Source organism: Heteronotia binoei, chromosome 7, assembly GCF_032191835.1.
Source record: "Heteronotia binoei isolate CCM8104 ecotype False Entrance Well chromosome 7, APGP_CSIRO_Hbin_v1, whole genome shotgun sequence".
NCBI lineage: Eukaryota > Metazoa > Chordata > Lepidosauria > Squamata > Gekkonidae > Heteronotia > Heteronotia binoei.
Window position 1 is genome coordinate 57,474,263 of NC_083229.1, and position 16,130 is coordinate 57,490,392.

Sequence of the window (16,130 nt, forward strand, 5' to 3'; positions counted from 1 at the left end):
TTGCTTGCCAAAATATTTCACTTTTAAGAAAAAAATCAGGAAATAAAAGAGATTGTGCCAGCAGCTCAAGGCTACTTTTATTCTTGCCTGATGCTCATTTTGAGATTCTTTCAAGGTTATGTTTATATTTTGTTTGTATGTTTTGTGTGTTTGTAAACTGAATTTTAAAAAATCAAATCAAACTGTAGGCTTGCTCATAACTTTCATGGATTGGCTCATGAAGGAAAAATTTTGCACCCAGCGCTTTGAGGGAACATTGCCCAACACCTTGCCTGCATGTACACGGGCCAGCTTGGACTGGAGGAGGACTGGGGGCCTGGAGGACATTGAGAGGGGGCTGAATAGAGCCTGACCTCCTGCTGGTATTTCAAGATCTCCAATCCAAATACTTGCCAGAGTTGGCCCTGCTCAGCTTCTGAGATCTGACAAGATCAGTTTTGCCTGGGCTATCCAGGTCAGGGAGCAATTTCAAATTTTGTGCTTTTCATTCTTCACACATAAGAACATAAGAACATAAGAACATAAGAGAAGCCATGTTGGATCAGGCCAATGGCCCATCAAGTCCAACACTCTGTGTCACACAGTGGCAAAAAATGTTATATACACACATACACTGTGGCTAATAGCCACTGATGGACCTGTGCTCCATATTTTTATCTAAACCCCTCTTGAAGGTGGCTATACTTGTGGCCGCCACCACCTCCTGTGGCAGTGAATTCCACATGTTAATCACCCTTTGGGTGAAGAAGTACTTCCTTTTATCCGTCTTAACCTGTCTGCTCAGCAATTTCATCGAATGCCCACGAGTTCTTGTATTGTGAGAAAGGGAGAAAAGTACTTCTTTCTCTACTTTCTCCATTCCATGCATTATCTTGTAAACCTCTATCATGTCACCCCGCAGTCGACGTTTCTCCAAGCTAAAGAGTCCCAAGCGTTTCAACCTTTCTTCATAGGGAAAGTGCTCCAGCCCTTTAATCATTCTAGTTGCCCTTCTCTGCACCTTCTCTAAAGCTATAATATCCTTTTTGAGGTGCGGCGACCAGAACTGCACACAGTACTCCAAATGAGACCGCACCATCGATTTATACAGGGGCATTATGATACTGGCTGATTTGTTTTCAATTCCCTTCCTAATAATTCCCAGCATGGCATTGGCCTTTTTTATTGCAAACGCACACTGTCTTGACACTTTCAGTGAGTTATCTATCATGACCCCAAGATCTCTCTCTTGATCAGTCTCTGCCAGTTCACACCCCATCAACTTGTATTTGTAGCTGGGATTCTTAGCCCCAATGTGCATTACTTTGCACTTGGCCACATTGAACCGCATCTGCCACGTTGACGCCCACTCACCCAGCCTCAACAGATCCCTTTGGAGTTCCTCACAATCCTCTCTGGTTCTCACCACCCTGAACAATTTAGTGTCATCCGCAAACTTGGCCACTTCACTGCTCACTCCCACAATTCATCTGTTTTTGAAAATTGATTATCAGTTGGGGGACACCAGAAGTTAGCCTTGCCTAGGGTGCCAGACAGTCTAGGGCCAGCACTGCAAGCAGAGAGTGGAGGCTAGTAACTCCCCCTGGTGTTGCCCCCAGCACAGATATCCAGATGAGAATATAATCTGCCACATTGTTGTCTGTACCTCCAGTTTGGGGAGCTTTGAGAACTAGGCTATTAGCTGTATATTCCCAATGTAATGTTGAGTGCAAATAAGTGTTTATGGCTACAATCCAGAGATTTCATTTAGGCATTTCTAATCGTCTCATTGGGATTTGCAACATTTTTGCTTTGAACTGCAAACTGCTTCCCACCACCACATTTCTCACACTGATTTATAAACATATTTGCATTACAAAAGTGGTTTGTCATATGTAGCGGCAGTCTACTGTTTGACAGACAATCCTACTAGTAGTATAGGATACTCAACCACCTTCCATATAGTTTAGTTCCTTGCTGTGTTTATGAAGTAATAAAGGCCCTGGCCCTTGTCAAGAATAGTCAGACATCCTTCATGGCAGGGACTACGAGAAGGTGTTGCTCAACTTAGCATAAAGCTCTTTGGGGCATATATGGAGAGAGTTGGTCCCTGGCTGTGTAGGGCTTTGGAGATCATTGCCATACCCTTGACCCTGATCCAGTTCTCAGTTGGCAGCCAGTGCTGTTGGTGCAACACCGGGTAAGTGTGTGCCCACACAGACGTCGCCATCAGCAGGCACGCTGCTGCATTTTGCACTATCTGCAGTTTCCAGATCAGGTTCAAGAGCATCTCCAGGTAGAGCAAGTTACAGTAATCCAACCTGGAAGGAACCTTTACATGAACCACTGTAGCCAAGTCCTGGGAGGTGAGGTAGGGAACTAGTTGTCTGACCAGGCTGACCTGGCAACAGTGGTGACCTGAGCCTCCTTAGAAAGTGAGGTATTCAGGATCACCCCCAAACTCCTCACCCTCAGGTCTGGCATCAACAGCACCCCACCAAGGGTTGGGAGATGGATTCCCGATTCCAGACCCCCTTGACTCAAGTACATGGCCTCCATTTTCATTGGATTTAATTTCAGCTGGCTCTGCTGTAAGCATCCAGCCTACCTTCTAATTCCCTAGGCTTGGATTTAAACTTAAGTTTGTTTGATTTAATTTCTTGTCCTGTTCCAAGGGCTTGAAGTTTGTTAGTAGTACCTTAAAACTAAAGAATAAACTCGTGACTTTAAGAGAATCCTGATTTGTTTCCCAGCAAAACAGGTGAACCAGCCCACATTTCAGCTAAACGCCATTGAAAACGTTTTTTGGGCGAGGACTGCCATAAATACTGTTCAGTGTTTACTATAGAACTTGGGAAATATAATAAAAATGTTTTTAATTGATTGCTTTCCTACAGTTGGAAAATTCCAATGTCCAGAATATTATGTTTGCCTTTTAAATAATGCTGTTCTGTAATATACATGTGGAGATCTTAAATAGCCAATGGTGTGAAATCAAAGGACTGACACTTGAGTAACTCTGGATAGGATTGCACTTTGAATCTACCATTTTAAGGTTCTGACAGTTTAGATAATTCCCTTTTATTTATAGTATTTATAATCATGCATAACTACTGAAGGCTCAGCTCCTGCAGGAAGAGACAGTAGTGCCAGAAATAAAGCATTATAAAACCTAGGGAGGAGACAAGGCCTGTTGGGTTATAGGATGAGTGCAGCTGATGAATAAAATGGAAGCCAGTCAAGTCACTGGAGAAGTAATTAGATCAGGACATAGATGAAAATGTGTAGGCTGATGCATATTCCATAACTATGGTGTGACAGCACAGAAAGTCCTTTGGTTTGGAATATAGCATTCAGAGAATCTGAAATGTTGCCAGATTTGAAATGGTGGGGCTCATTTTCAGTGCCTCTATAGCACTTCTCCCCTCCCACCCCCGCCGTTTGATAACTAGTATAAACAGAATAAATTATAAATTATTCAAATTTTGGGTGAAGTGGGTACAGAATTATGCTTCCCTTGGTGCATGATCATTTTTAGGCAACATATTCACAATGAAGTCTTTCCCTGTCCTTTTTTTCTTTTTTGGGTAAGGAACTGGGAATTAAAGATTTAGTAAATTTGGAGAAGAGGTCTATCATGAAAGATGGACAAGTGATCTTTTAAGCATATATTATCTTTGTCTGTCTAACATTAGACAGACAAAGTAATTAGATAGCAAAATTTGTCTAACATTTTCAGTAATTAGATAGCAAAATTAGGCCTTGAAGTGCTTTGTGTGGAACATAAGTGAAATGTACCCACAACAACCAGCAGCTCTTCAAGAACCACTCTTGAGAGAACAGCTCTGAGAGAACTGTTGCTGACCAAGGTCACCCAGCAGCTATATGGGGGCGTGGAGTGGAGAATCAAACCCAGTTCTCCCAGATTAGAGTCCATGTTCTTAACCACTACACCAAACTGACTTTCAGATGGGATTGTATTGGCAGTCAGCCATACTTTCTTGTCCTCATGAAATGGATGGCAGTGTCTTTACCCTGTCATGTCTCTCATTGGAGCTAATTAATCAGTCAGTGTTTCGGTGTGTCTTGCTAAAATTTAAAAATGTAATGTATGTTGATCACTCTTCCTTGTGTGTTTATAGTATGAAGACTGATATGGTCTGAAACTCACTGTCTGTATTTTTTTAATTTAGACTCAAGTTGGGGAGTTCCTGGGAGACAATGATAAATTTAACAAAGAAGTTATGTATGCTTACGTGGATCAACATGACTTTTCAGCAAAGGATTTTGTTTCAGCCCTGCGCATGTTTTTGGAAGGGTTCCGTCTTCCAGGGGAGGCTCAGAAAATTGATCGATTGATGGAGAAGTTTGCTGCTAGATATTTAGAGTGCAACCAAGGGTAAGCAGCTTTCTCTAAGCTTTATATATCTGGGAAATTTGCTAACAGGGAAAAGTTGATTATTTTTTTCCCCTTGTTTCAGGCAAACTCTCTTCGCTAGTGCAGACACAGCGTATGTCTTGGCTTATTCAATTATCATGTTGACAACAGACCTCCACAGCCCACAGGTACATTACTCAGAGCCTGTTGTGAAACGCTTGACTCTTTGTGCCATTATAACATAATTAAATGCACAGCATGAAACATTATGCTCCTAGATCTTTTTTTGGGAGGGGCTGTCTTTAAGTTCAAATCATAAAAAGGTACTTCCTGACTGGCCTTGTTGCATTTTAGTTTATTTCTGTATATTTGTTCCAGTTTTTACTTGCACATTCATTTTTATGCTTCTTTGAACTGCAGACTTAGTTTTCTTGGTTGTTGTTTCCTACTGGAGTTTCCTGATCAGTTTATTTGTTCCTTTACAAAATTTGTGTGCTGCCTTTCTGTCCAGTTAGGGCCACTGAGAAAGCTTCCCGTTAAAACAGAACAATTCATACATCAATTCATAAAATAATTACAATCAAAACTAAAATACATATTAAAAGCGCATAAAATAGTAATTAAACATAAAGCAGGAAAGAGGGATCATTGAGGGAATGCCAGACAAACAAAAAAAGCCTTCACTTGCAGGTTGAAGACAGAGACAGAAGACAACAGACAAATATTCCTAGGGAGAGAGTTCCATGGTTTTGGTCTCAAGGTTGAAAAGCCCTCCTCTCAGGTTGCCAGCCTCCTAATCTCAGAAGGTAGGGGCACCCAAAGCAGGGCATCAGAAGGAGACTGTAGTGATTGGGTAGGTTTGTATGAAAGTAGGCAATCCTTCATGTTCACTGACCCCAAGCTATATAGGACTTTAAAGATAAACACCTTGAATTGGGCTTAGAAACAAATTGGGAGCCAGCATAGATGACTATAGTGATAAGACCTCCACAGCCCACTCCAGTCAGTTATCTGGCTGCAGTACCAGTTGAAATTTCTGAGCGCTTTTCAAGGGCAGCTTCACACAAATGCATTGCAGTAATCTGATCTAAATATTATCAGGGCATGCACCACAGTGGCCAGATCTTTTCTGCACAGGAAAGGTCACAGCTGGCTGATCAGTCAAATCTAATAAAGGGCACTGCTGGTTGCAGCTGCCACTTGATTACCCAATAGTAGGCCTGGGTCCAGGAATACCCCCAAGCTATGGACCTGCTCCAAGGGGAGTACTACCCCATCCACTTACCAAATAGCACTTTCATCTTCTCAAGATTAGCCTGCATACACCCAAAATACTGATTCAGGATTTCTACAGCCTCCCTGGACCAATAGAAGCATAAGATAGAGTGCCCAGCCCAAGTCTCCAGATGACCTCACACAATAGTTTCATATGGATGTTGAAAAGCATTTGAGGCAAAATAGAGCCTTGTAGGACCACAGAGGGAAGGAGTCAAGCTGTAGCCTCCCAACACCTTGGACTGGAACTACCACAGAACGGTACCCCCCAACTCCAGCCCTGAAAGACAGTCCAGAAGGATACCATGATTGTCTGTATTGAAAACTGCTGAGAAGTCCAGAAGAATCAGCAGAGTTGCACTCCTGCCATCCATCTTCTGGCACAGGTCATCTACTAGGATGACTAAGGTGGTCGCAGTCCCATAATCTGGAAAACTGAGAGGAAGAGAATACTGAGGGTAGGATACCAGAGAAGGCAGGTTTAGGCCCTGCAGAAAGTAGGCAAAATTAACAAGATGCCTAGGTGAGCTGGTGTACTGGCTTGGGTTCACTGATTGAAGAAGAAAGGTTGATAATGAAGGGGAAAGGTACACACTAGTAGGTGGTGAAACAGCATATGGCATTTGACAGGCCAATTTTTCAGGTGATTGCTGCTTTAAGTGCGGTGTAGATACTGTCAAATGATGGGGTAAAGTTTGCACCAGCTTCTTGTGTGAATTTTATGAAGTAGATTGCATTTGAAAGGGCAGGTTTGTGTGCCCCCTAACACCATGTTTAATATTGTAAAGCTATTTCATTTTGCCACAGTTATTCAGTCTCATTATGTTTCTTTCCTTTGTGACATGAATTGCATTCAAAGCAGAGATTCATGCAGTTACTGATGACTGTATTTTAACCTTTGACCTTACCATCTTACATGTTGAAAGATAGAATGTATTTTGGTTGCTGTTATTATTTTAGTAGATAATGATGAAAGAACCCATAATGGTCTTGAGGTTTAGCTCGATTTCTGAAGGTTGAGTCTGTCATATGCATTTATAAATAATTCCTAATTATTCTTATTCTGCATGGCATCTAATTGACAAGGAAGTCATAGGCATAGGATCCACGAGTCCCTCAAACTTGTCATACTAGTGGGTTTTTTTTAATCTGACCTTTCCTCATTCTAAGATTTGCTTTTAGTCAACCTGCTCAGGTGCAAATTTAGTAACACTAGATCAGTGATGAGCCCCCCACCCCCCATTTAAGGTCTGCTGTACAATTACATTTGTCACAATAGGTTTCACAATTGTATAGAACACTTTTGGAAAGGAGACTAATGTAGTAAAATGCATTTGTTCTTTGGTTAGTGTTGAAGACATTTCTTTAAATGTAGTGAAGGGCATCTACAGACAAACTGGAGAAATTTTGTAGAATATTGATTGGCAGGCAAGTGTGTTGGTGATGAATGGCAGCCTTCTCCAGCTGTCTTCCCTAAGGTTTATGAATTGGAATTGCCTTGGCTACATTTTTAGGGAGATTATGTAAGCTTCCATTGTCACTTGTATTTTATAAACAACCACATTTAGTTAGAAACTGGGAGCAAAATTAAGCAGTAGCGGCAAATGATGAACAGTATGATTGGGATTGTGGTTTAGCATGCTCCCTTGGCTCAGACTCAGCTCCAGGCTATGTTGCTGACCCCTTTCTTTGCCAGTGGACTCTGCATAGATCCTAGCAAAAAAAATAATGCCTCCATAACTAATACTTAGCAGCTTTTCCTAATTTTCTAGGTAAAGAATAAAATGACAAAGGAACAATATATTAAGATGAATAGAGGCATCAATGATAGTAAGGATCTCCCTGAAGAATACCTATCTGCCATCTATAATGAAATAGCTGGGAAAAAGATCTCAATGAAGGAAACAAAAGAGTTAACAATACCCACAAAGACAAGTAAACAAAGTAAGTGCCTTTGGGACAATCGGCCCCCTCTTTTGTTTAAGGATATTGACAGCCTATCAAACTAAAAGTTACATTTGCAACCTTTAACTATTGTGCACGGGGGTACAATATTATTTGGACAGATAGTAGACCATTTCAAGAGAAATGGGCAGTTTGATTGGGGAAGAAGATTCCTTTGTTCCTGATCATAAGCATATATACTCAGTCGTGAGTCACATAGAGTCCATTCGCAACATCAGAAGGAGTTGAAAGAGTAAGACCTTTCTAATCTGCCTAGTCAGTCAGTTGCCATTTGGCTAACCCCACCAACTCCCTGAGCTATCTCTTGTTGTGGCCATTCCTCCTGGTAATTTTGTAATCATCATATGGGTTATATAAGAGGAGGTACCAGGGTATTTTGTCGTTCCTTCTTTCCTGCCCCTTTTCTATGTTATATTGCAGTTAATTATTCTGAATTGTAAACTGCCTTGAATGCTGTGGTGGAAAGTCAAGGTATAAATATAGTAAATAAACAAAGTTTGCCAGGTTTCAGAATAGCAACTATCTTTGCTTTCTTGAATTCCCCTGGGAGTCTTCCTGCTCTCATGATGTCAGTGAGAAACTTTGCAAGCAGCTTCCGTTTGTGTAGTGTAGCCAGGAGATCCTACAATTGTCTGGCAGCCAAAAGTTCTAGCTCTTCAGCATTATCCAAGGAGGTGAGCTAGAATTGCACCCCATCTGAGCTCCTATTATAAACTCCTTGAGAGGTTAATCCTGAACAGAACCAGTGACAGAATTAATGAACATATCCCTATAAAACAAGTAGGATTTAGACCCCATCAAAGGTGTGAAGACCAGGTTCTCAGTTTAACAACTTTCATTGAAGGAAAGTATCAGAAGTGTCTTAAAACATCAGCAGTTTTCATTAATCTGACTGCTGCTTACGGCACAGTCTGGAGAGCTGGTCTGCTGTGCAAGTTCCTGCAGAGCATTATTTTGACTCCTAGATAACATGCTGAGCAATAGAACCTTCCAAGTAATTATAGATAAGTCAATAAGCAAGCAGAAGAAACTGAATAATGGTGTACCCCAGAGCTTGGTCCTTGCTCCAGTTCTTTTCAATCTATACATCTCTGATGTTTCCAAGACAATATCCAGGAAGTTTACTTATGCTGATGACATTCTAATTGCAGTAAGGTAGAAATCAACTGAAAGGAGTGAGGAAGTACTGACAAGGGACCTCAAAATTTTGGCTGACTACTACCATAAATCACGGTTTATCCCAAGTCCATGAAAAACAAAATGCTCCTGTTTCCATCTCAACCATGAACTAAATGTCTATCTTAATGGCGCCTGACATATACACAACCATACACCTAGGTACGTTGCCATTACCCTGGACAGGACCTTGAGCTATAAACACCATCTTAACAGTAGCAGCGAAAATACACATGTGAAACAACATTTTCTAAAAATTATGTGGTACAACTTGGGGTGTGTCTGCTAAACACTTAGATGCTCAGCTTTCAGAGTGTATAGTACTGCAGAATATGGTGCTTCAGTGTGGCTCAACAGCCCCATGTCCACAAACTTAATGTCCAGCTCAATACACAAATAAGAAATATCAGAGGATGTATTAAATCCACTCCAACCTATTGGCTGCACATGTTGTGCCACATCTGTCTCCTGCATCTCCAAAGACAAAATGTTCTTCTTTGTGAGTACAGAAAGATATGGGTTATATAAGAGGAGGTACCAGGGAAAGAGAGAGTTGCCCGTCCACAAAGACATGGCTGACATGGGCCTACCCAGACTAAGACATCCAGCAATAAGAGCTGCACAAATCCTGCAATCACATAACGTGCATAATGTCGATCTAGGGAATGAATGGTTGCAAATGTTGATGTAATCAATTCCACCTGATATCCGTAACCTGATAAACGCCAACAAGAGGCCCACAGGATTTGACTTGCTATGTAAAGTATGGAAGACAGCTAATCCTATAGATATAAAAGCCAAACCATACCGGTGACGACTCATCTACCCTCCCTTTGGCTGAGCTGTGAGTTACTCAAAGAGCAATCCCACCCTCCAGCCCTGGGCCACTGGGGAAGCTGGTAGGCAGTGTCTATTGCTAGGGAATCAAGCTTGGTTCTGTCAGTAAAAGGTGGAGGGGGAGGCCTTTCCAGGCATATTTTGGCCTTTGAGGGAAAACTAATTGGGACCAATCCAGACTAGAGTTGCCAGCTCCAAGTTGGTGGGAAACTCTTGGAGACTTTGTGGTGGAGTCTAAGGAAGCAAGAATTTGGGGAGGGGAGAGGTCTCAGCTGAGTCCGTTTGGAATGGACAGGATATAAGTTGAAAGTAAATAAATAAATATAATGCCATAGTATTCACCCTCCAAAGCAGTGATTTTCTTCAGGGGAAGAGAGAGATCTGTTGTTTGCATTTCAGGTGTGATACCAGGAGATCTTCAGGCTCCAGCTGGAGGTTGACTACCCTATGCCTGGCTGCTTGCTACTGCTGCTGGGAAGCAATATAGGGCTGCCAACTCCAGGCTGGGAAAGTCCTGAAGATTTGTGGGATGGAGCCCGGAGAGGGTGGGGTTTGAGGAGAGGTGGGACCTCAGGCAGATACAATGCCATAGACTCCACCAAGCCAGCCATTTCCTCCTGGTTAATCATTGTTGCCAATCTCCAGGTGAGGGCTGGAGATCACTCAGAATTATAACTGTTCTCCAGATAGTTTTTAAATTTTAATTGTATTAATATTTTATAGATTTTATTGACTTATTGTTTTAAATCGTGTAAACGAATGTTGTGAGCCGCCCTGAGTCCACTTGTGGAGAGGGTGGGATAGAAGTTTAATGTAAATAAATAAATAAATAAATAGCTAGCAGAGATCAGGTCTCCTAAAGCAGTGGTCCCGAACCTTTTTGGCACCAGGGACCAGTTTTGTGGAAGATCATTTTTCCACAGACTGGGGTGGTGGTGGTTTCGGGGTGAAACAATTGTTTACTTTATTTCTATTATTACATTGTAATATTTAATGAAATAATTATACAACTCATGGCCAGGTTGCTAACAGGCCACAGACCGGGGGTTGGGAATCTCTTCCCTAAAGAAAACAGCTGCTTTGCAGGGTGTGCTCTGAGTCATTATATCCTGCTGAGGTCGCTTCCCTCCTCTCCTGTTTTGGTCCATACTGTGGAGAAAGACTATACTTTTCCTTGGTAGAGGCTGCAGGGAGGGGGGAAGAGATGAAAAGCTGAAGTCAAATCAGTTCCTCTACAGAAAATGGCTTAAGACACATACTCTGTGGTATACTATAACATAACCAAGTGAGGCAAAAAAAAACACCAGATCATGCCACAAGTACACTCTGATGCTGAACACCACAAGGCTGAATATGACAAGAAAAGGCAGCAACAATGCACTGAAGACAAAAGGAATACTGAGCTTCAGTTTCTGCATGCTATGATACTATAGCAAATTGATCCTGCTCAAGGCTGGGGTACTTGTCCAGAGCCTCTTTCTAGAGCTTGTTGTATTTGTTCCTGTTGTTGGGGCAAAATGGGGCAAAATACCAGGACCAAAATACGATTGTGGTGCAGCCTGCCAAACTATTTCCATCTGTCACAGAAATGTGAGCATCATGCTTTCCAGGGAGATGTAATGAACCTCTTTGAACTCTCCCCAGCTGCAATTGAGTGGATTCTAATTTTAAGTGTTATTATTTAGAAGGATTGCCCAGTAGATATGCATAACCATTGTATCAATTGGTTATGTCTTTTATATTATTATGTTTCCTGTGTGTAACTCTGCTATACAGTAAATAATAAACAAACAAAGACTGGTACGCCAGACTCCCTGGCACTTGAGCATACAATTTATGGCTTCATTCTTTTACCAGTTTATTTCTAATCTCATTTGTGCTGTTAAGGATAGTTCTTAATTTGTATTAATCAAATATCTATATGCTAAACTATAATATAGATGTAAAATATCTAAACTGTTTCTGTGGTGAATAATTTAGACAACCAAGTACTAGAAGTAAATTTCTTTCTCTTATTGATAATGCAAACAGTTGTTTAAATAGGAAATTAAATTGGCATGGAAATAGAGAGTTCATTATTTAGGATATTTTTTGTCTGCCTTTCTCACTGAGGCTCAAGGTGGATTACACAATGCAAGTCAATGCAGTCAGTAAGATGAACTATCTGATAAGCAGTGTGATGAGACTGGGATAATTGAAATCAGAAACAGGCAGAAATCTGAAACACACATTAGTAGTAAGTGTGACACAATGAGCAAACAGTAAATGTTATTACACAAGTAGAAATACAATGCACTGAGAACAAGACAATGCAATAGATATAGCAATAGATAACACATACCATACACTGTAGTAAAGTCCATAAACTCATTCCCTTCTTTGAAACATCACCTGAACCATTCCATTGTAATATTAGCCCTGTGATCTTTATTAAAATGCCTTCCTAAACTATTCTGTTTTACATAGTTTTCAGAGTGCCTTCCTGACCTTTTCAAGCAGGGCACTGCACAAGGTGGGGGCCACTACATAAAACACATGTGTTGATCTTGCCCATTTGCAGGTGGCATCTGCATAAGGCCCTGCTCAGATGAGCGAAGTTGTCTTGTGTTGTTTCAAATGTTGTCCTATATGCAGTACATGCATATGCAGTGCGTTAAAACTGTTTTAAGAAGTTTTATTCTTTGTGAAATGGTGAAGAAATTAAAAGGAAAAAATTGTTTACAGGTGTAGCAAGTGAAAAGCAGAGACGACTTCTTTATAATTTAGAAATGGAACAAATGGCTAAAACAGCTAAAGCACTAATGGAAGCTGTGAGTCATGTTCAAGCTCCTTTCACCAGTGCAACACACTTAGAGCATGTGAGACCCATGTTCAAAGTAAGTCTTCTTCGCTTAAGTAAAAAAAAAAATTCCCCTTATTATTGCTCTGTATTTTCCCTCAAGGTTTGAACAGATTTTTTTTAAAAAAACACAACAGAATAGAACATAAAATAGTTTTAAAATGCTGAACTTTTGCAAGATTAAATCATAAACGTTTGGATCTTCTAAACCTGAGGAGACTTTGTGGGTGTGGGGACTGGGCAGACTATCAAGAGAAAAAGGAATATGGGGAGGGGGGAGCAAAGCCAGACTGAAAGGAGAAAGGGAAAAGTGGAAATAAAAGGAGGATATTATTATTATTATTATTATTATTATTATTATTATTATTATTATTATTATTATTATTATTATTATTATTATTATTATTTGTTTATTTATATTTCACCCATTCCCCCATTGGAGGCTCAGAGTGGAGTACAGCAAATAGAAATAAAATCACAATAAAATCATAATAAAACTAATTACAATATTCATCAAAGTGCAGCAAGATGATTCAGCAAGGTGACATGACAGCAAGGTGGTATAGCACAAAATAGTACCACGATACTGCATCACAGTACAGTAGAGCAGCAGAGCAGTAGAGGCCAACCGATCGATAAATAGATGCCCGCTGCCTCATCCAAAGACCTGGTGGAACAGCTCCATTTTGCAGGAAAGGCCAGCAAGCCAGGTAGGGCCCTGATCTCCATAGGGAGCTGATTCCACCAGGTCAGGGCCAGGACCAAGAAAGTCCTGGCCCTGGTAGAAGCAAGGCGGGCATCTCTTGGGCCAAGGATTTATAAAAGATCTTGGGAGGCTGAGCGAAGCGACCTCCAGGGCGTATATGGGAGGAGACAGTCTCATAGGTATGTTGGTCGCAGGCCGCGCAAGGCCTTAAAAGTCAAAACTAACACCTTGAAATGGATCTGGTACTCTGTAGGCAGCCAGTGCAGGTCACGGAGGTGGTTAGAGGAAGAGACGGAAACAGGGAAGGGGGCGAACATGCAGGGGTTATTAGGAGGAGGGAAAGTGGAGACAGTGTGGGGAGGACAATGAACCGGAAGAAGAGATTCCCTACCATAAATCTTCATGAGTCTCTTGTTTGTATTTTACGTTTGGCGAAAAAAAAAATTGTTTTCTGAAACTGCCAATGCTATTACAGCTTAGTTTACTAGGCTTCAAATGTATAGCCAACCTGAATTCATTTACTTCAAAATTTCATTAACTTTAAAATAAAGTATGTTGCACATAGGTGACTTTGTTCAGGTTTATCTAACTGGAAAGAGCTTACCTTTCTGTCAGTCATATCCTATGTTTCTCCAAGTGCTGTATGTCATCATGGCTCAATTGTATGGCTCATCCTGCAATGGGGGACACCATGTGTTGTTGTTGAGCTAGAATATAACTGTTCATGCAACAATGTAATGTCAATATTTGATCATGAAATTCAGTTCATTTTTTATTCTGCGTACAATCTGGTGAAATTTTATCTGTTTGTCTGGAAATCCTTTTGTGCACCATGCCTACAGCATTTTAAAAATAGGCTCATTATTGTCAAGTATGTGTTGCCTTGAGGTGGTGCAGTGGCTGTAGCATCAAATGGATATACTTCTTGACCATTCACAAAATAGTGTCTTTGTGCATATGAATGTTCTTGGAACCCATTTCTGTAGGGAGAAGCAAGATTTTAACTAAGATTTATCAATACTGAGGCAAATCTATATAATCTCAAAACTGTAAAATCATGGCTGCTCATATTTGACTGTAAGTTTGCAGTTCACAGTTATCTGTAATGAAACTTTGTGCTCTAATTTTTATTCCAGTTGGCATGGACACCATTCTTGGCTGCATTTAGTGTGGGTTTACAGGACTGTGATGACACAGAAGTTGCCACTCTTTGCCTGGAAGGCATACGATGTGCAATCAGGATAGCATGCATTTTTAACATCCAGGTAATAATCAATGTTAAGTTTTATAAGAAGATAGAATGTTGTAAATGTGTTAAATTTATTATGCAATGATGCTTTATCATTGTGCAATTTACCAAAAATGTGTTTGCATAAAAAGAACATTGAAACTTCAAATGAGATTAATCATTCACCTGACTACAAAGTGTAAATAAGTTTGTCTTCTGGCAAGTTTTCAGTGTTTTGCTTTTGTTAAAAATATCTTCCTTATCTTGGAACAGTTGGAAAGTAGTGGTTTGTCAAAACTGAACTGTGGGAGCAACTCTAGTTCTGTTAGCAATGTGGGACAGGAGTCTCCTAAATAAAATCTATATTGCATTGCATTACACTGACTGCAAGGAACTTCAAAGCTGCAAGATCTAAGAAGCATTCAGTGCTGATTATTCTTAGACACTGGGTATGAATATCTTTTACACTCCTGTAAGCTGCTGTATAGTGTAAGCTGCTGTATAGTGGGTCTCAAAGCAATGACACAGAAATACCCTGTTGAATTCAGTGGCATACTACCACAGTATGCTAATTGCTACTTGTATGTCATTAAAATTACAGACTTCTAATATTTGTAGATAATATGTGAAAACATATGTCTTGAGTATAGAAATGTATATCAAGACTTATCATTTGTGCACTGGGCATTTTAATACTAATTGTCACTTTTAAACTCTTTAAAATTATAAAACAAAAATAATTAGAATCTTACAGCTCATATCTATACATACCACATTCCAATAATAGAACAATACAATTACATTTAAAACAATAACATTTTTAATTTCAGTGTAGCTGTTTGAGACTAATTATGACATTTATTTATTTTATTTACTTCCATTGTACCCTGCCATTCATCCCAAGGTAGCTTATCATACACAACAACCCCATGAGGGCAGATTAGGTTGAGAGAGTGTGACTGGCCCAAGGTCACCCAGTGAGCTGCCATGCCATGAGCCTGGATCTCCCAGATACTAGCCTAATGCTCTTAACGTCTACACGACACTGATATGGTGTTATGTCATTGTATAGGGGTGTGTAGGGTTCTCCCCCTCTTTTTTTTCAGTTTGCGTCTATTGGGCAAAAAAAAGAGATTTCCAATAAATCCAGATCCCAATACTGGCAAAGTATTCAGAGCTTTTTGAAATCCCAAATTGTGGGGGTTCCAATAGACTTGAGATGGGGAAAGGGGGGAGGGAACCAACCCAGAAGTTGCAAAACACAGCTCAGCTGCAACTCTCACCTCTCAGCAGTTTCTGCAATCTTTTCTGCAGTCCACTTAAGCCAGCCTGATTTAAATGGGCTGTGGAAGGGAAAAAGGGGGGGGGGGAGCTGATAGACAGGGAGCAACGTCCCCACCTCTCAGCTGTTTCCCTGATCTTCCTAGTTCTGAAAATACATGGGATTTTTGGGGGGATTTCCCTTCCCTTAGTTTTCCTGGAAAATACCAGATACTTTTGGAGTGCCAAAATATACCCCCAAAATACCTTATAGGTATACCTTATAAGTATTTTGGGGTATATTTTCAGTTTGGGAAGTTTCAGATGTACACCCCATCATTGCACCCATTATTCTAAAAAATAATCCAAGATGAAGTATAAATAATAATTGCCCTTTTTAGTTAACTTATGAATACCTTGCTGAGAATCTTTTGAAGAAAGCAGCTTTTTCCACAGTACTGAGGATGGTAAACACTTGCCAGAACTA

General features: G+C 40.5%; 1 protein-coding gene across 2 annotated transcripts in view; it reads left to right on the forward strand.

Annotated features, from left to right (window-relative positions):
* The window catches only part of ARFGEF1 (ADP ribosylation factor guanine nucleotide exchange factor 1), a 109,068-nt gene that overhangs the window by 59,253 nt on the left and 33,685 nt on the right, over positions 1-16,130 (forward strand). For both annotated transcript variants that reach the window (XM_060243672.1, XM_060243671.1), the window contains exons 16-20: positions 4,173-4,378; positions 4,461-4,545; positions 7,405-7,576; positions 12,335-12,486; positions 14,292-14,420. In XM_060243672.1, the coding sequence (XP_060099655.1) occupies positions 4,173-4,378; positions 4,461-4,545; positions 7,405-7,576; positions 12,335-12,486; positions 14,292-14,420 (744 nt within the window). The remainder of the gene's footprint in view (positions 1-4,172; positions 4,379-4,460; positions 4,546-7,404; positions 7,577-12,334; positions 12,487-14,291; positions 14,421-16,130) is intronic.